General features: G+C 41.7%; 1 protein-coding gene across 1 annotated transcript in view; it reads left to right on the top strand.

Annotated features, from left to right (window-relative positions):
- Window positions 1–21,529, top strand: part of LOC142203390 (chloride anion exchanger-like) — a 51,952-nt gene that overhangs the window by 13,933 nt on the left and 16,490 nt on the right. Inside the window, exons 9-19 of the mRNA XM_075274068.1 lie at window positions 49–162; window positions 795–872; window positions 2,228–2,323; window positions 9,929–10,035; window positions 10,554–10,623; window positions 10,715–10,807; window positions 10,902–10,997; window positions 11,376–11,606; window positions 12,441–12,495; window positions 14,078–14,223; window positions 18,567–18,632. Of these exons, the coding sequence (XP_075130169.1) occupies window positions 49–162; window positions 795–872; window positions 2,228–2,323; window positions 9,929–10,035; window positions 10,554–10,623; window positions 10,715–10,807; window positions 10,902–10,997; window positions 11,376–11,606; window positions 12,441–12,495; window positions 14,078–14,223; window positions 18,567–18,632 (1,152 nt within the window). The remainder of the gene's footprint in view (window positions 1–48; window positions 163–794; window positions 873–2,227; window positions 2,324–9,928; window positions 10,036–10,553; window positions 10,624–10,714; window positions 10,808–10,901; window positions 10,998–11,375; window positions 11,607–12,440; window positions 12,496–14,077; window positions 14,224–18,566; window positions 18,633–21,529) is intronic.

Below are 21,529 nucleotides of genomic sequence, written 5' to 3'. Positions count from 1 at the left end.
CTATTTGCGAACAATGATAGCCATACTATATTTATATACTTGGTCTAGGAATTAATAGCATTCGGACTATGTAACGTAGTATGTGGAGCATTCAAAGGATTTGTTGCCAGCACATCATTAGCCAGATCTTCAGTACAAGAAAGCTCTGGTGGTAAAACCCAGGTAGGAAGAAATTGATTTTTATATATGTATTTATATATATTTTAAAATAATCCTTAGAAATTATTAACAAATTGTTAAAAATGATATTTTATTGCATAAAGGATTATGTAGCTGTACTGTAGCACTTAACAGTTGTGTACTATCATCTGAACCTTCACGTAATGAAGCAATTTTCTTATGGTGTATCACTGAACTTGGATTTTGGATGCCGCTATAACATCTTGTGCATGAGCCCTACAGTTAAAGATTTTAAGGAATTATTTGAACAAGTTATGAATCAGTATCTTTGTGGCTTTGAAACCAGAGGTGCCAGAATTCAGTGGGAATATCTGAAAAGAAAAATCCACTACCATAATGTAATGTCTTGTGTAAACTCTATTATATTATGATTGTAATGATATATAATGACTAGAGATGATCGAACTGTTCGGATCAGCCGTTCCGAACAGCACGCTCCTATAGAAATGAATGGAAGCACCTGGCACGTACACTTTGCCGGCGGCTAGTCGCCGTGCCAGGTGCTTCCATTCATTTCTATGGGAGCGTGCTGTTTGGAACGGCTGATCCAAACAGTGTTCGCTCATCTCTAATAATGACCAGATATTTAATGCTTCCCATTTTTATGACTACAGGTTGCTGGTATATTATCAGGTGTGATTGTTTTAATAGTAACACTAGCCCTTGGATATCTCCTCGAGCCTCTTCCAAAAGTAAGTGTAACAATCATTTATACTAGAAAAGGCACCTACAGTATCTTACCAAGTTTCTGAGAAATATTTTGTAACCATTTGGATTATACCTACCATCGTAAGAGACAGTAATTTTATTAGAATAAATATATTATTATAATATTATTATTTTAATTTCTAAGTATATATACCATGTTGAATTCTAAATTCCATTTTCCTTTTTTTTTCTTTTACTATTTTGGAGAGTGTGTTTAGTCAACATATTTGTAGCATACTTAAAGGGGTGTCCATGCAAAAATGGACAACCCTTTTAAATCTTAAATCAGCTGGAGGCATTGAAAAGAAATAATAAAACATGCATACTTACCTGTTCCCAATGCTCCAGTGTCCTTCTGTGTGTTCCGGTTCTTCTGCTCCAGCAACTTCTACTGGGTCTCTTCTGGAGTTACACTGAAGCTGCATTGGGGACAGGTAAGTATGCATTTATTTTTTTTAATGCCCCCGGCATTTTTGCCTGGACAACCCCTTTAGGCCGGGGCCCCACGGACCGGAAACGCCACAATTTTCCTGCAGTGGAGACGCTGCTGGAAAAATCACGGCGGTGTACAGTGCAGGCAAAGTGGATGGGATTCATGCGAATCCCATCCCCACTTTGCGGAAAAGATCGCAGCGCAGACACGCTGTGATTTGCAAAGCCTTTGCGGCTTTGCAAATCGCAGCATGTCAATTATATCTACGGAAACACCGGCGGCTTTCCCGTAGATATAATGTTAAGAGAAAGTCAGCAGAGGAAAACTCTGTGAACTTTCTCTTAAAAGCGCTGCGGAAAGAACCGCAATGCAATGGTCTTTGTTGTGATATGTTAGCCGTGTCAAGTTAGATATGTTTTCTAGAATATCTCTCAGGGGCATAGTTATAAGTAATGCAATAGTAGCAGTCGCTGATGGGTCCTGGACCTTGAGGGAGCCCCAACGGCTCTTCTGAGAGATAGAATATAACAATTTTCTAAATGTTACAGGGTAGATACGGTTCTCATTACAAATGTTGCACTTGAGCTCAGGAACTTTCTTACAGCCATAACAAATTCCATTATGACAATAACATTACGTAATATCTTAATGTCATAGCTAACCAGGGTTATTACATACTGTGACTAGTACAGATATCACTGCTTCCAAAAATGTCTTCCTTTGTCCCTTGAACCTCTTGGGAATGAGTCTGAATGAAGAGAGTTCAGTAATGTCCTTCCACATATATTGTCTAAACTTGATGGATATATGTCTATTTTTCAGCCATACTATGTAACTCTACATTAATAGACAATGAAGGTGTGAGCACAGCAGTCTCCTTATTCAGCTGTCCTTGTCTTTACTTAGGCTGTTCTTGCCGCTATCATTATTATAAACCTCAAAGGGATGTTGATGAAGTTTAATGAAATTCCAGTTCTCCTCAAAAGAGATAAGTATGATCTTGTAAGTAATGTCCTTTTATTATGTTCACTGCTTTCCAGTTTCATGTACAATAAAGTATAGTCACAATATAAATGAAATGTTACACTTTGAGGGAGATTCATAAAGCATTTTATACCAAAGAAATGTAAAAACACATGGCAAAAATAGGGCATGATCTTTGCGCCAGAATCTTGAATGGCCCCGCGCCCCGAGAATAGCTACAGAGGGAATGGAAAATAGAAAGGAAGCTCTTATATGTCTCCCTTCTACTCAAACCACTGTTGGCCTCCAATAAAAATAATAATAATAATTTATAATAATAATAAATAATAATAAATTTTATTTATATAGCGCCAACATATTCCGCAGCGCTGTACAATTTGTAGGGTTCAAATACAGACAAAAAGATACATTACAAAGAAAGTCATTTCACACAATGGGACTGAGGGCCCTGCTCGCAAGAGCTTACAATCTATGAGGTAGAGGGGGTGACAAGAGGTAGCAGGGGTGGTATTGCTTATGCAGAGGTCAGACACTTTTGTAATAGAGGTGACTGTCATTACACAAACATAAAACTTTATGAGCCGTCACCAGTCGTGTCCTTTAACATGTGGATGGAGCTTGGACAAATAAAGTTAGCCTGAAAAGATATCATATCATGTGGGGAAATGTGGGAGCGGGGACAAAGGAAGGTTACATTTTGGAAATTCTAATTATAGTACGTAAGGGTTTACATTAGAAATTGTGATAGGCCTGTCTGAAAAGATGCGTCTTTAGTTTGCGTTTGAAACTGTAGAAATTGGGAGTTAATCTGATTGTCCGGGATAGAGCATTCCAGAGAAGTGGTGCAACTCGGGAGAAGTCTTATATACGAGCGTGGGAGGTTCTGATAATAGAGGATGTAAGTGTTAGGTCATTGAGTGAGTGGAGAGCACTAAAAAAAAAGTGCTGCAAAACTAACCGAAGAAGCTTTTCAGAGCAAATTCACAAATGTTTTCTTCCTGAATCCTTCCTGAATTTCACACCTATTCTCTTTTTACACTTTCCATCTTTTTGTAAAATCTTCCACTTCGTGTTTACTTTCCGTCTTTCCTCCTTGAAAGAATTAGAGAAATCTTCTACATTTGAAAGCAGCAAACCAGCATAGCTAACTGTACTCTCCAGAGAAATCTGTGCGGCTGCACAATGCACCCAGATAGAAATGTTGGATCAGGAAGATATGTACAGTACATGATTACAGGTGTGGTCTTATTAGATTCCGAGTCTGACCACTAGAGGGCATACAAGTTCTTCCCCCACTGCCTCTTACAAAAGCTCTCAGAGCTCTCATTGATGACTGCTAGACAAGTTTCTACAGTGCACATGAAGCCTTTTTGCCCAGTTTACAGACTTTGATAGGGTTATTTTGCTACGGACTGGAACAATATTGTCTTTATTGAGAAATTCAGTATCTGGTTGGGATCCGACAACTGTCAGGTTTCAGTACCTCATGGTGAGTGCTTCAATCCTGGCCTTGCTGTGGAGAGACACATTATCATATCTGTTGGTGTGATGATCTGGGAATATAACTTTTAGTAGTGATATAAAGGACACTAACAGCTCAGTGTATGTGCAGGACATCCTGAAGCCACATGTGTTGGCTCTCGTGGCAGGGCTTCCAAATAGCATATTTTTCAGCAGAATAATGCTCACCTACATACACAGCAAGGGTTTCCCAGGACTATCTACATACAAGTGTGCGGGATGTACAGGCCCATCTACAGCACATGTGGACAAATGTGGTACTAGAGCTTCTTTTCAATTGTACCATTTTCTCCAATAATCTTTTCTTTTAACTGTTATGTAATCACATACGTATATACACATACATTATTACATTCACACATACAGTAGAAAGTTTAATCCAATTCAGTTTTTTTGTTAGTGAGTGTATTTAGCTCACAGAGCATTGTCTATTGTCTAGTCAATGGGGTCTGCCAGTGTCCATGTGTAAGCACTGTTTTGTGGCAGTCTGGCTCTCCACCGTTCTGTCCCCCTGCAGACCCAAATTGAGACCACAATGCTAGTGTAAACCTAGTGTCAGCTGAAGGCAGAGCTATGCAAAGTATTTGCCCCCGAATACTTGCCGACTTTATTGCCCCTGAATACAAACAAGTCTTCTCATTCACTCAGTAAACATATTTATTGTTTGTACAGCTTTATAAACTTTATAGAAAGCCTAGAGACCTAATTGACTATGATATTGTCATTAATACTATATATTTTAATGTAATTTAAAGCCTGTTTTATTTTATGTTAATAATAATATTATTATTAATGACTAGAGATGAGCGAACACTAAAATGTTCGAGGTTCGAAATTCGATTCGAACAGCCGCTCACTGTTCGAGTGTTCGAATGGGTTTCGAACCCCATTATAGTCTATGGGGAACATAAACTCGTTAAGGGGGAAACCCAAATTCGTGTCTGGAGGGTCACCAAGTCCACTATGACACCCCAGGAAATGATACCAACACCCTGGAATGACACTGGGACAGCAGGGGAAGCATGTCTGGGGGCATAAAAGTCACTTTATTTCATGGAAATCCCTGTCAGTTTGCGATTTTCGCAAGCTAACTTTTCCCCATAGAAATGCATTGGCCAGTGCTGATTGGCCAGAGTACGGAACTCGACCAATCAGCGCTGGCTCTGCTGGAGGAGGCGGAGTCTAAGATCGCTCCACACCAGTCTCCATTCAGGTCCGACCTTAGACTCCGCCTCCTCCGGCAGAGCCAGCGCTGATTGGCCGAAGGCTGGCCAATGCATTCCTATGCGAATGCAGACTTAGCAGTGCTGAGTCAGTTTTGCTCAACTACACATCTGATGCACACTCGGCACTGCTACATCAGATGTAGCAATCTGATGTAGCAGAGCCGAGGGTGCACTAGAACCCCTGTGCAAACTCAGTTCACGCTAATAGAATGCATTGGCCAGCGCTGATTGGCCAATGCATTCTATTAGCCCGATGAAGTAGAGCTGAATGTGTGTGCTTAGCACACACATTCAGCTCTACTTCATCAGGCTAATAGAATACATTGGCCAATCAGCGCTGGCCAATGCATTCTATTAGCTTGATGAAGCAGAGTGTGCACAAGGGTTCAAGCGCACCCTCGGCTCTGATGTAGCAGAGCTGAGGGTGCACAAGGGTTCAAGTGCACCCTCGGCTCTCCTACATCAGAGCCGAGGGTGCGCTTGAACCCTTGTGCAGCCTCGGCTCTGCTACATCAGAGCCGAGGGTGCGCTTGAACCCTTGTGCACACTCTGCTTCATCAAGCTAATAGAATGCATTGGCCAGCACTGATTGGCCAGAGTACGGAATTCGGCCAATCAGCGCTGGCCAATGCATCCCTATGGGAAAAAGTTTATCTCACAAAAATCACAATTACACACCCGATAGAGCCCCAAAAAGTTATTTTTAATAACATTCCCCCCTAAATAAAGGTTATCCCTAGCTATCCCTGCCTGTACAGCTATCCCTGTCTCATAGTCACAAAGTTCACATTCTCATATGACCCGGATTTGAAATCCACTATTCGTCTAAAATGGAGGTCACCTGATTTCGGCAGCCAATGACTTTTTCCAATTTTTTTCAATGCCCCCAGTGTCGTAGTTCCTGTCCCACCTCCCCTGCGCTGTTATTGGTGCAAAAAAGGCGCCAGGGAAGGTGGGAGGGGAATCGAATTTTGGCGCACTTTACCACGTGGTGTTCGATTCGATTCGAACATGGCGAACACCCTGATATCCGATCGAACATGTGTTCGATAGAACACTGTTCGCTCATCTCTATTAATGACAACTTCAGGCATATTGGGCTAAGTTCACATTTCTGCTATGTACGTTGTTCTGATCCATCATAGTATTGGAACAACAGACTGAAAAAGTAATATAATGACAGATGTAGACAGTGTACATTCTGTCTGCATCCATCATTTGTTAAGATATTTGCGCCTTTTTGGCATAAATTGTGCTTTTTTGTATTTTATTTGTTGCCCTGCACTTCATTTATGAAGTATTTGCACTTTTTTTTTTTCCAGATATTATTAGAGATGAGCGAACAGTGTTCTATCGAACACATGTTCGATCGGATATCAGGGTGTTCGCCATGTTCGAATCGAATCGAACACCACGTGGTAAAGTGCGCCAAAATTCGATTCCCCTCCCACCTTCCCTGGCGCCTTTTTTGCACCAATAACAGCGCAGGGGAGGTGGGACAGGAACTACGACACCGGGGGCATTGAAAAAAATTGGAAAAAGTCATTGGCTGCCGAAATCAGGTGACCTCCATTTTAGACGAATAGTGGATTTCAAATCCGGGTCATATGAGAATGTGAACTTTGTGACTATGAGACAGGGATAGCTGTACAGGCAGGGATAGCTAGGGATAACCTTTATTTAGGGGGGAATGTTATTAAAAATAACTTTTTGGGGCTCTATCGGGTGTGTAATTGTGATTTTTGTGAGATAAACTTTTTCCCATAGGGATGCATTGGGCAGCGCTGATTGGCCGAATTCCGTACTCTGGCCAATCAGTGCTGGCCAATGCATTCTATTAGCTTGATGAAGCAGAGTGTGCACAAGGGTTCAAGCGCACCCTCGGCTCTGATGTAGGAGAGCCGAGGGTGCACTTGAACCCTTGTGCACCCTCAGCTCTGCTACATCAGAGCCGAGGGTGCGCTTGAACCCTTGTGCACACTCTGCTTCATCAAGCTAATAGAATGCATTGGCCAGCGCTGATTGGCCAATGTATTCTATTAGCCTGATGAAGTAGAGCTGAATGTGTTTGCTAAGCACACACATTCAGCACTGCTTCATCACGCCAATACAATGCATTAGCCAGTGCTGATTGGCCAGAGTACGGAATTCGGCCAATCAGCGCTGGCTCTGCTGGAGGAGGCGGAGTCTAAGATCGCTCCACACCAGTCTCCATTCAGGTCCGACCTTAGACTCCGCCTCCTCCGGCAGAGCCAGCGCTGATTGGCCGAAGGCTGGCCAATGCATTCCTATGCGAATGCAGACTTAGCAGTGCTGAGTCAGTTTTGCTCAACTACACATCTGATGCACACTCGGCACTGCTACATCAGATGTAGCAATCTGATGTAGCAGAGCCGAGGGTGCACTAGAACCCCTGTGCAAACTCAGTTCACGCTAATAGAATGCATTGGCCAGCGCTGATTGGCCAATGCATTCTATTAGCCCGATGAAGTAGAGCTGAATGTGTGTGCTAAGCACACACATTCAGCACTGCTTCATCACGCCAATACAATGCATTAGCCAGTGCTGATTGGCCAGAGTACGGAATTCGGCCAATCAGCGCTGGCTCTGCTGGAGGAGGCGGAGTCTAAGGTCGGACCTGAATGGAGACTGGTGTGGAGCGATCTTAGACTCCGCCTCCTCCAGCAGAGCCAGCGCTGATTGGTCGAGTTCCGTACTCTGGCCAATCAGCGCTGGCCAATGCATTCTATTAGCCCGATGAAGTAGAGCTGAATGTGTGTGCTTAGCACACACATTCAGCTCTACTTCATCAGGCTAATAGAATACATTGGCCAATCAGCGCTGGCCAATGCATTCTATTAGCTTGATGAAGCAGAGTGTGCACAAGGGTTCAAGCGCACCCTCGGCTCTGATGTAGCAGAGCTGACGGTGCACAAGGGTTCAAGTGCACCCTCGGCTCTCCTACATCAGAGCCGAGGGTGCGCTTGAACCCTTGTGCAGCCTCAGCTCTGCTACATCAGAGCCGAGGGTGCGCTTGAACCCTTGTGCACACTCTGCTTCATCAAGCTAATAGAATGCATTGGCCAGCGCTGATTGGCCAGAGTACGGAATTCGGCCAATCAGCGCTGGCTCTGCTGGAGGAGGCGGAGTCTAAGATCGCTCCACACCAGTCTCCATTCAGGTCCGACCTTAGACTCCGCCTCCTCCAGCAGAGCCAGCGCTGATTGGCCGAATTCCGTACTCTGGCCAATCAGCACTGGCTAATGCATTGTATTGGCGTGATGAAGCAGTGCTGAATGTGTGTGCTTAGCACACACATTCAGCTCTACTTCATCGGGCTAATAGAATGCATTGGCCAATCAGCGCTGGCCAATGCATTCTGTTAGCGTGAACTGAGTTTGCACAGGGGTTCTAGTGCACCCTCGGCTCTGCTACATCAGATTGCTACATCTGATGTAGCAGTGCCGAGTGTGCATCAGATGTGTAGTTGAGCAAAACTGACTCAGCACTGCTAAGTCTGCATTCGCATAGGAATGCATTGGCCAGCCTTCGGCCAATCAGCGCTGGCTCTGCCGGAGGAGGCGGAGTCTAAGGTCGGACCTGAATGGAGACTGGTGTGGAGCGATCTTAGACTCCGCCTCCTCCAGCAGAGCCAGCGCTGATTGGCCGAATTCCGTACTCTGGCCAATCAGCACTGGCTAATGCATTGTATTGGCGTGATGAAGCAGTGCTGAATGAGTGTGCTTAGCACACACATTCAGCTCTACTTCATCGGGCTAATAGAATGCATTGGCCAATCAGCGCTGGCCAATGCATTCTATTAGCGTGAACTGAGTTTGCACAGGGGTTCTAGTGCACCCTCGGCTCTGCTACATCAGATTGCTACATCTGATGTAGCAGTGCTGAGTGTGCATCAGATGTGTAGTTGAGCAAAACTGACTCAGCACTGCTAAGTCTGCATTCGCATAGGAATGCATTGGCCAGCCTTCGGCCAATCAGCGCTGGCTCTGCCGGAGGAGGCGGAGTCTAAGGTCGGACCTGAATGGAGACTGGTGTGGAGCTATCTTAGACTCCGCCTCCTCCAGCAGAGCCAGCGCTGATTGGTCGAGTTCCGTACTCTGGCCAATCAGCACTGGCCAATGCATTTCTATGGGGAAAAGTTAGCTTGCGAAAATCGCAAACTGACAGGGATTTCCATGAAATAAAGTGACTTTTATGCCCCCAGACATGCTTCCCCTGCTGTCCCAGTGTCATTCCAGGGTGTTGGTATCATTTCCTGGGGTGTCATAGTGGACTTGGTGACCCTCCAGACACGAATTTGGGTTTCCCCCTTAACGAGTTTATGTTCCCCATAGACTATAATGGGGTTGGAAACCCATTCGAACACTCGAACAGTGAGCGGCTGTTCGAATCGAATTTCGAACCTCGAACATTTTAGTGTTCGCTCATCTCTAGATATTATCCCTTTTGCTTTTTGTTTATAAAAGGGGTGTGGCCTAAATAGCTATCATGGCGATATTTAGGACTTATGCCTTTTTACAAATTGCCAAAAAAGACACAAATATACTCTGCATAAAAGATGGTGAAAAGGAAAGAGGGTGAAAAGGAAAGAGGTGAAAGGAGTCAGATTTGGGCTTAATGCAGGGTGGTTGGAGTTGGCAGTGTTGCGTCCATATTGTTTTTAACATTAAAATCAGTGATGATAGTTGCAGACAGAATGTTCGCCATCTACATCTATCATTATGTTACGTTACTATTTCAGTCTATAGTTCTGATCCTATGACAGATCACAACAATAACCTAGATAGCAGAAGTATGAACCTAGACATACACATTCATTGCCAATAATATAACAGTCTGCTCATCTTCTTTATAGGTGGTATGGGTTGTAACATTCTGGGCCTCAGTTATCCTTGGCTTGGATCTTGGACTTGCTGTAGGTGTTGGAATTGAGTTGATAACAGTAGTACTCCGAGTACAATTGTAAGTAACAAACTGGATCCCATGTACCAATAAAAAACTGATGACTGTTTTACAGTTAAACATGTTTGTCAGTTTAGTTTTGGATACACTATGCTCATTTCTATAGATATAACCCATAGAAAATGTTAGAACAGACCATGACAAGTGAATCCATATAAACAAGTCTCTCTGTCAATTGCTTGTTTGTTCAGTTATTTACCAGAGCACAGAATAACCATTGTTTGCCGGGTAACAAATACTACTTATGTTTACCATTGAAGCAAATTCTTTCTGCGCTCTTTCAATTCCAAAGATGAAATTTTCATGCGAGCCAGACTCACACAAGATCAGCTCCTGTTCAGCTCCGGCCCATCATAAATGACCTCTGTGTTTGTGTGTATATATATATATATATATATATATATATATATATATATATATATATATATATCTTCCCAAAGCCCTTTCCCTGAGATCATACACTGATATTATTGAAGATGTGATGTATTGCTAAGAATACAACCCATTTTATTTCACAGCCCCAAGTATGCTGTTATAGCTAGTATTGGACGGACAGACATCTATAAAGACAAAAAAGACTATAGTGATGTAAGTATATGATTATATACCCTCATATTCCCCATTATAACATATGGACTTATTTGATGGATTGATTTACTGTCATTGTACTGATTTACAGATATATGAGCCAGCGGGAGTGAAAATTTTCAGATGCCCGTCTCCTGTTTTTTTTGCCAACATCGACACCTTCAAATCAAAACTAATAACTGCTGTAAGTCATTTTCTGTGCTTTTCCTTTGTTTGGTGGATTGGTTAGTTTACAAGGAACCTTATAGAAGCTTTCATGATATTGTGTTGCGTTTTAGGTTGGCTTTAATCCATTGTGGCTGCTTCGAAAACGTAATAAGGCTCTAAGAAAAATAACAAAATTAGTCAAAAAGGGAGAATTACGTATGACACCAGTAAGTCTAATGATATGTCGGAAATATAGTATTTTATAGGGTGAAATAATGAATCAGATGCTTCATAATGTGTTGATTTACTTCTGTAGTGATTGAAGGGTATTCCCATCTTATAACGTGATTGCAAATCATTAAGACATTCTGTCATGACTTTAAGATCGGGCTGCAAACTCTGGGATTCTCAATGATTTTAGCATAGCAATTGGTCAGAGCATTGGCTGAATGAACAGGGTGTGGGGGTAAATTATGTGCAAGAGGACCAGAGTATATTGGATCCAAGCACTGTCTATATAGTAATGTGAGCTAAAGAAGTTTTCCTTGCTGAGTTTTGTTGAAATACATTCAATCATCTGATTTTACACATTCTTGATCTTGAAGAAAGGTTTGGTAGCGACTTCAAATGACTACGAACTGTCTGATGATGAAGAACTGAACAATAACAGAATAGAAGAGCTGGATGAGCCACCAGAAGAATTGCCTATTGTTGTAAACTGGAATGAGGATCTTCCACTAAATATCCAGGTTCCAAAAATTGAACTTCACAGCTTGATTCTGGATTTTACAACAGTGTCATTTATCGACATGTCTGGAATGAAGGTCCTAAAAGGAGTAGGTATTTAGGGGTGAACCCCTAGACAATTGCTTTTTAGCTGAATATGCATGCAAAATTTTAATCTAGTACAAAGTCAAATAAATCAACTAGATTACCATTAATATTATACCACCATACATTTATTATTCATCATAGTATATCATTGTATACATTCTGCCAGGTGAAAACTTTCAATATGACATTTTGTCTCTATAAAATAATTGTATTGTAGAAAAAAATACATCTTTGGTCCTGGCTGACAAGCAGCGACAAAACAATCCCAAGATCTAAATGAGATTTCTTCATTTTAAATGATTGATGTTTATGAAGAATATTGATCAGCACAGGGAATGTTTGTTCTTGTAGTGAATATAGTGCAAGGAAAGAAATTCACAGTTACCACCTTAAAGCAAATATAGGTCTAGGCCAAACATAAAAACATAAGTAAATAAGCTACATATTAGTATTTAGAATAATAAATATGATCCTTCTTTATAATAATATTTTAGGTACATATAACTTTTCAATAGACCTGAAACATATATAGAGAGAGAGAGAGAGAAAGGGCCCATTCACACAGAGTAAAAGCTCGTGTATTTTGGCAAAAAAAAAAAAAATAAGACTCCCAATGACTTCAATGACATTTGTTTACATGTGTAAAAAAAAAACACATCAAAATACACTTCAAAATACATGTGTAAAATATCATTGAAGTCAATGGGAGTCTTATTTTTATACGTGTATTTTTTACACATGTATTTTGCCAAAATACACGCGCGTTTACTCCGTGTGCACGGGCCCTCGAGAATTATTTAGTTATTTATTTGGTTTTTTTTATTTGTTTAATTCAGATGTTAAAGGAATTCAACAAGGTTGAAGTTGACACATACATTGCCAATGCTGACTGTAAGTAAAATTTCTTTCATTTATATGTGTTTTTTTCCGTGTCATGTAAAGAACACTCATTTTGTTATTTTCACACTATACACTCTGCACAGTGAGACTTCGAGTTCTGCCACATCAGTGTTACCTTCAAAATAGCCTTTGTGTATAATTTTATTTTTTAATCACTATTTCTATTTATATGGTAAGGCTCCATTCACACAGCTTGTACAGCGATGCACAAACACCTGCAAGTGTTTCAGCTTCCTAGTACGGATCTGCATGGCTGCATAGGTGTTATACAGCATGTGTGGATATATTCTCCCCTAGAAGGAATGTGTCTAAGGAATAGCATGAATCATGGACTGATTTTTCTGGTGGATTCATAATAAATATAGACATATAAGAATTCATAAATACATTAGAGGCCCTGTGCAAAGAAATGGCTCACTGGGGACAATTTATCATGTCTTGTACACCAGTTTTCTGACGTATATGGCATGAAAAAGATACATTTTTTGTAACTGTTAGTGTACAAAAATTATACACCCCACTTACCACTTAACAAGAATGGGGACAGGCATAGATTTCAATTCTGGTGCATGGGATCTCCCATGATGCATCTAAATTGCTAAACATCAGAGACTGGTGCACAAAGCAAAGTCTCTGTGTTTTCAATGTTTGATGATGGAATATGTTGGGTTATACATTTGACATATCGCTCTATGCCAACAAAAGCCCCCCAGAGCATGGATAACTCTAACCCAGTGTTTGCTAATACAGTGTGATTTTTACCAAGGTTTTCCCATTATAATGACATTTATCACCTATCCCAGATTAGTTTGCAGTTGTAGACTAGGATTGAAATTGTGGAGCATTTCATTTTACACACATACTGTAAATCTGATCTATGTATGTAGTGTATTTACCCCCCCCCCCCCCCCTACAATTCTGGACATGCATTATTTGGGGCTTGAGGAAAATGCATTACAGCTCTCCATGAGCAGGACACTTTCAGGGATACTGTTACTATACAGAGCTATAATGTTGGCTTTAAAATAAGATCAAGATCATGTCTGCAGCCCACATAAATTTAGAGATCACCGGTTAAAGCAAAGATGTGTATACTCGCACCTTCACTTTAAGGCTAAGATCTCATGCAGCGGGCTGCAACGAAAAAGTGCTGCATAAAAAAACAGCAGAAACACATTGCTTTTTTCTGGCAGTGCTTTACACAGAAAGTCCACAGAGATTTCCTATGCAAAATTTCTGTCTCTATTATATCTATACAGAAAACGCCACAGTTTCTGTAGATACAGTATAATTGACATGATCCGATTTGCAAAAATGCTAAATCTCGGAATTTACTCTGCAAGCAGCACTTTTCTCTCTGCATTTTACGTGCAGAAACCACATGGATCCCATAAATTGAAAATCTGCAATTAAAAAAAGGACAATTTCAGGAGGGTTTGTGCAATTTTAAGGGGTTAAGGTCAATTTCCCAAGGTTTTAAATATGCCTTTAAATATCTACTTATCACAACTTGGCTCTTAAATTGTATTGTTACTTTATTTATTTATTTCTTACTGGATTTGTTACTTACTAGGTTCTATCTTGGATAAATTGAAGAGGAGTGAGTTTTTTGACAAAGATATTAAAACGTCCATATTTTTCCTAACGGTTCACGATGCAGTTTTACATGTACTGGAGAAGAGAGGTTTGGAAGATGCACTAAAATGTGATCCAGAAAAGGTAAATAATATCTGCTCTGCTTAGTATAAGTTACAGAGCACGTTTAGAAGTCACCTGAATGCTAAACTCTATTTTATGAGCTTTATAGTAAGAACAAAATATAAAACATACAGTGTACAAAGGCGCATTATCCAAAAATGACTACCATTCTTTTATTAGGGTCAGGGGATAATCATACACATTAGGGAGAGTGTGTGCCTACATAGGCGTACAGAGACTTACAAGTCATTTCTGCTCTGCTAGGGATTCTGGGTAAAAAATATGCAAATCTATTCTCCAGGATGGAATTAGGAGAACAGTGCACTCTGTATGCCACCCTCTAGAGGGCAGCCTCCTTAAAGGGGCTCTATCAGCAAAATCATGCTGCTAGAGCCCCACATATACGTGAAGGCTATTCAGGCACCGTAAATGTTATATTAAACTACCACCACCACCACCCCCCCCCCCCCCATTTTAAAATAAAACCCTAAAAAAGAATGTTATCTACTTATGCATCGTGCACTGTGGGCGGGCATTTAGGGTGTGTTTTCATCTTCATCCCCGCCTCTTCTTCCTCCGATGTCCTCCGGTGCCGTCTTCCTCCTCCCATGTCCTCTGGTCCCGTCTTCCTCCGGCACTCGCGAGCGGACACTGATAGAAAAAAATGGCCTGGGCGCATGCGCAGTAGCATGCGGCTGCTACTACGGCTACTGCGCAGGCGCCCAGGCCATTTTTTTTTATATCAGTGTCCGCTCGCGAGCGCCGGAGGAGGACGGGACCCGAGGACATCGGAGGAAGAAGAGGCGGGGATGAAGAAGACGGCGCACCCTGAATTCCCGCCCAGCGTGCACGATCCGTAAGTAGATAACATTCTTTTTTAGGGTTTTATTTTAAAACTGGGGGGTAGTTTAATATAACATTTATGGTGCCTGAATAGCCTTTTTAAAGCCTATTCACGCATATGTGGGGCTCTATCAGCATGATTTTGCTGATAGAGCCCCTTTAACATCATGCATGACTCAGTTAATAAGCCTAACTTATTAATGTTAATAGGCTTATTAACTGAATCATGCATGATGTTAAAGAGGCTGCCCTCTAGAGGGCAGCATATAGAGGCACTGTTCTCCTAATTACATTCTGGAGAATAGATTTGCATATTTTTTACCCATTCTTTTATTATGGATACAAAACAATTCCCATTGTCTATCAGATTCTCAATCCGTCACAAGTAACAGTACATCTGATGTACAGCTGATGAATTATGAATTACTTAGGCCTGTGGCCTACAAGCTGTTGGCAACCTGAGTGCAGTATGTACCTTTCTGCTCTCCAACCCCTCACACTAATTCCTGCTACAGAAAGAGCTGAAGTACTCTACTAATGCTCAACCATGTGTTGGGGCCAGATGGAGCCCACCAATAGGGACCACTGTATGGGATCCAATGTTAGGGAACCACTGTATGGGGCAGTGAAATCGGCTATTATACTATATGGGCCCATTATACTGTATGGGGGCAGTGATGGGATCAGGGGTGGGATTCAAATTTTTTTTAACAAGGTAAAGGTCCATTCACACAGAGGAGAATGGCACTTTATTTGGCTCTGAATTTTCCACGCTGGAAATTCCGCTAGTGGAAAAAAAAGCTAGCGGAACCCATTGGAATCAATGGGAGGTGCTTTTTTCAGCGTGGAAAATTCCACACCAAATTCCTCACTATTTTCCTCCATGTGAATAGACCATTTGAGAAATGAAAGTGGCGTGAGAGGCATGCCACAAAAATTTTCAGGTCATGTTCTCTTTAACACAAAATCACACCCCCTACAATGCTCTCTGTCCCCAAGAGTGATCCCTGTCCCCTAATATAAATAATGGCTCCAAATACTAAATGGGTTATCCACCTTTATAATATTGATTTCGATCTAGCCGAGACCCCTTTATATCAGCAGGTGAGACAGCGTGGCTAATGGTAATGTTAACATACTAGAAGCTGTGCTGTTCATGCGCCAGATAAATCAGTAACTACTAGAGATGAGCGAGTACTATTCGAAACTCCCGTTTCTTATAGCACAGACCCATAGGAATGAAGGGACACAGCCGGCACTCGGGGTTAAGTGGCCGGTCACCGGCAAAGTCTGCGTGCAGGCCGCTTCCATTCATTCCTATGGGTGCGTGCTATTAGAATAGTACTCGCTCATCTCTAGTAACTACCAAGAAACTAAATGGAACTTGGAAGTGACAGACCCGAATTATGGTCAACATGTTATACAGAGCCCCACCAGTAGAAGGCATTCCACTAAGCCCCTTTTAGTTAATTAGCATAAGACTAAAATGCTTATTTCATGAAAATGGAGCTGCAATGCAGAATAAGAAAGTCATCTTTGGAAAGTGTTGAAGCCGTCCTTCCTACAAGGTATTGTCATTAGACTGATACAACTTTTCCTGATGACAGACTTCTTTTAAATGCCTAGGTACCTTATCGCAAAATTATATACATATGTTAATATATATGCAAACATAGATGTGCCAGTCTTAAGGCATGGCCATATGAGATATACACTATACACATAATTATAATACATAAAGGACATGCGGGTAACTAATCTCCTGAATAGATATGAGAAAGGGGATAAAAACCGGGACCTGGTAAGCGCTACTGAAGGAAGAGTGAGTCCAAGGGTTAATTGGTATCATCACTTTAATGGTTCCAAAAGACAGAAGATAAAATGATATGGCTACGCGTTTCGACGATGATCTAGCGTCTTCAGGCCACTAAAAATACAGTAATAATAAATCAATCAGTTTTGATACTAAAGTCAGTGTCAAAACTGATTGATTTATTATTACTGTACTTTTTGCTTTTTTACTTTTTTCTCACCACCTATTGGATGGTGTCCGGGAAAAGCTGCAACTGACAACCTACTATTTTATACTATGGGCACCAGTCTTTTTATATTTTTTATTCTATAATCTGCTGAATGGTATGGTTGTAGCAAAGTGGCTTAAAATTAAACAAATCCTTGGGGCCACACGGTAGCTCAGTGGTTAGCACTGCAGCCTTGCAGCGCTGGAGTTCTGGTGTTCAAATCCCACAAAGGGCAAAAAACCATCTGCAAGGAGTTTGTATGTTCTCCCCGTGTTTGCATGGATTTCCATCCCATATTCCAAAGACATACTGATAGGGAAAAATGTACATTGTGAGCTCTACGTGGGGCTCACAATCTACATTTAAAAAAAAAAAAAAAAAAATTAAACAAATCTCATCCACATGCATTTCCTTCACCAGTCTTGTGTGCATGTCACCGAGCCGTAATTGAATGGCACAGACTGCACATATTAGACTTATGTACTTACCTGTACTTGACATGAATAGAAACCCTTCTGATTCCTATAGGTACCAGATCCTGTTATCAGCATCACACGCTAAGAGGGTAGGGATGAAGATAGATCATTTATTACTAGGGGGACTAGTCCCTCCCCCAGAGGGTGGAAATGATAAGAATTCGGCGTCTCAGCTGATTTAGGATGGCCGAGCATCAGTGCCACTAACATGCGCTCTGACATACTTCAATACTGGGGTGGTAAAATTCATTTTTGATGCAAACATCATTGCGCCTCTGCCTTTTATACGTTCCTACTCAGTACTTTTGATGAACTTCTGGGTTAGGTCCTGGTGGGGAAAAGTGTCAAGTGCAGATATTAGATAAGAGTGATGGCTAACGGACACAGAACAGGCAATGAAAATATCAATGTGTTGAATGCAATACACAACACATATCTGCAGAGTGTGAGCTCCACCTAATATCGAACCTCTAATGTGATTTATGGCTAGTTCTAAGTAGCTAAGTACTCCAACTACGCAAGCATACTGCTCCTGCATAGTGCGCTCTTTGAGACACTTGCTGCTGCTGAAGCAGCCAAGAAGATGACCAGATGTCATTTGAATAGAGTGGGCATGAAAAAAAAGGGCCAGGAGGCGGCATGTAGGTTATGACATTGCTGTGCTCGGAGCACAGGGGGAACGCCTCCTGTGCTCCCTGAGTTGCATTATCATAAACCAAAACCGAAATAATTCAAAAGAAAGGAAAAAAAGAAAGGTAGGACTAGAGTAGCCTATCTATAGGCTATTCCACCGTGTGTTTAGTTGAAAAAAAGTTATCAAATGATAGACTTCATTTAAAGGAATTATTCAGATTTCATCACCTATACCCAAGCACCCCACTGTACAGTCCCCGTCCCATTTTTCTTTTTTTTGAGATAAGCTTTGGAAATAGCTGACATGATGCTAGCACTGCTCTGTTTTACTATGCATATGAAATAAAACACACCTTCACCTCTCACTTTATACTTCTTTGTAATTTGTAAGGATCCTGGCACAATATTGTCTCTACAAGGTGTCACCAATGGAACTATCTACATTAATGACCATGTGGTAAGTAGAAAAAAACTTTTGCTTTGCATATAATTTTTTAACAACCAAGATATGTGATTGTTTACATTTTTTAATGTTGTTTTACTTTTTATGCATCATAATATAAACTATGTATAGTGTGTATGTATATACACATATACAGGCATGAGAAAAACAAAGTACCCGGCTTTCCTAATACTATGGTTATACATATCAGGGCAAAAAAAATCTGGTACTTAGAAGGTATAAAAATTAGGTAACTACAACCTTAGACAAACAACACAGTACAGATTCCATTGTTTCACTATTTATTTGCCAAAATTAGTATAGAAAAGTCATGTATTAAAAATTGAAATCCACCCCACGAATCGATAGCCTGAAGCAAAGTCTTGAAGTAATCATCTTCTGGATAACTTTATCAGTCCCTCACATGGTTTGGCAGAATTCTGGCTCACAGCTCATTGAGATTTCTGGTTATTCATATACTGACAGCTCTCTTCAACATCTCATTTGATGGTTGAGCTTTAACCGGGCCATTTAATGCCTTGATTCTTTTCTTTTTGAGCCAGTCTGTTCCAGATTTACTGGTGTGCTTAGGGGAAAAAAATATGCAAATGTGTTCTCCAGGATGTAATTAGGAGAACAGTTCCTCTGTTTGCTGCCCTCTAGGGCAGCCCCCTTAACATCATGCATGACTTTAATAAGCCTAATAATATAATGCGGGGATTATTGCCAAACTAGTATTTCTATTCCAAAAGGATAATAGCACTCCTTAGGGAGAGTGTGCACCTTCACAGGCAAATGGTGACTTACAAGTCATTTCTGCTCCACTGGGGGATTATGGGGAAAAAATATGCAAATCTGTTCTCCATTCGCCTGTGAAGGTGCACACTCTCCCTAAGGAGTGTTATTATCCCCTGATCTTGGTGTGCTTAGGGTCATTGTCCTGCTATATTACCCATTTTTGGGGAAGCTTTAGCTGTTAGAAAGATAGGATCACATTTCACTCTAGAATTCTTTCTTATACAGAGGAGTTGATGGTCAACTCAATGACTGCAATGTGTACAGCACCACCTCCACCACCCTTTAAATTTGGTATGAAGTGTTTGTTTGCATTATGGCCAAATATTCTACTTTGTTCTCATCAGTCCAGAAGTCCTGCAGGTTGTTTAGATGCAAATTTGCAACAAAAGAGACTGTCTTGTGGTAACCCTTAGGCCGGGTTCACACGGAGTATTTTGGTTCGTAATGTGGAACGTAGACGCCGCGGGATCTTTTGCGGGCCGTATACGCTCCCATTGTTTTCAATGGGAGCCGGTACCGTATACGCAGCGCTATTTTGCGGCCATGATTTTGCGGCGGCCGCAAAATAGCACCGCGTATACGGTACCAGCTCCCATTGAAAACAATGGGAGCGTATACGGCCCGCAAAAGATCCCGCGGCGTCTACGTTCCACATGATGAACCAAAATACTCCGTGTGAACCCAGCTTTACAAACAAACAAATCATACTTAAGTCTAATTGTACCGTCATGAACTTGAACATTTAACATACTTAACTGAGGACTGTAGCCAACTGGTCTATGTCCAATGAAGCTGGCTCGAGGCCCAGGGAGATCATGAGACATAGTAGTAGGTAGAACTCTTGATAGTAGAGCTGACTTTCAGAAGCGCAGAGGCCAAACCATTTATCTCGTCAGTCATAAACGGCAATATATGCTCCATTTCCAAGAAGTTTCATGAGCTCTGTGCCCTTGTTTAAAATCAGAAGCAGTTCTCACAGTGCAGTGCTCTATATTTACTGAAACCTGGCTTAAAAGTGACATCCCCGGGCTTTACGACTGTGAGATGGGACAGTGATGCCAGTATGACCATCAAGAGTAGGGGGTTTGTTTCCACAACAGCGGTATCCAAGTGCGCATGCCACAGTGAAAGATGGTCACTGAGTTAGGGATGCTAAGATCCTTGCAGTAGCCATGTGTCCATACTACCTCTCGAGGGTATTCTCAGTGGTGATTCTCCTAGCTGTGCACATAGCCCACTTTTGTGGTAAGAAACAATGCAGGTGATGCCATCGCAGGGATGGTCCCACATTGACAGATAAGATATCCCAACATTCTAATATTTGTGACAGGTTACTTAACCATGTGGGAGTTTCGGGCCTGCTACCAAATTTCTACCAATATGTGGATTGCACCACAAGTGAAGAGAGAGCTAGTGACCTGCTGGTCGTCATCTTTAACAATGCCTATAAGTCCATCCCCTTGCTCCCACTGGTTGAGTCAGACCATAACCTGAAGTCCTGCCTATAAGCCAGGGGTAATGTGACAACCTATAAAGAGTAAGTTGATCCGGATGTGGACTAGAGATGCTGAGCTTGAACTCGGTTTTTTTTGTTTGACACTACACTGTGAGACGTACTTATTGACCAAATGGGAGGGGATGTTGACCAGGCAGTGGGGGTCTTTACAGACTACATCAACTTCTGCACAGACACAGTGGTGACTGTTAGGGTCGCTACATGCTTCCGTAATTACACTTAACAAGAGACCTTAAATACCTACCGTGTTTCCCCAAAAATAAGACAGTGTCTTATATTAAATTGTCACCCTAAATATAGGACCTGTCTTATTTTCGGGGAATGTCTTGTTACAACCGGCAGTCATGCCGGCACTTCCTTAGCGGAGAGTCAGCATGACTGCCGGTTGTAGGTAGTGTAGGGGAGGGGGGGAAGATATCATACTTACCTTTCCCTTCTTTATAGCAGCGTTGGTACTGCTGTTCGTCCCGACAGTGGTGGGCGGGGCTTAGCGATCCCCACTTCACTGACACAGCAGCCGTGCTCTGGTTCTGTGCTCCGTGTGCACGGCAAAGCCGGTTGCTGTCTCTGCCTCTGGGATGAGCTGGGAGAGATCATC

This window comes from Leptodactylus fuscus, chromosome 5 (assembly GCF_031893055.1).
Source record: "Leptodactylus fuscus isolate aLepFus1 chromosome 5, aLepFus1.hap2, whole genome shotgun sequence".
NCBI classification, from domain to species: domain Eukaryota; kingdom Metazoa; phylum Chordata; class Amphibia; order Anura; family Leptodactylidae; genus Leptodactylus; species Leptodactylus fuscus.
The sequence above is the reverse complement of the archived record's forward strand: the minus strand, read 5'-3'. Positions and strand labels throughout refer to the sequence as shown.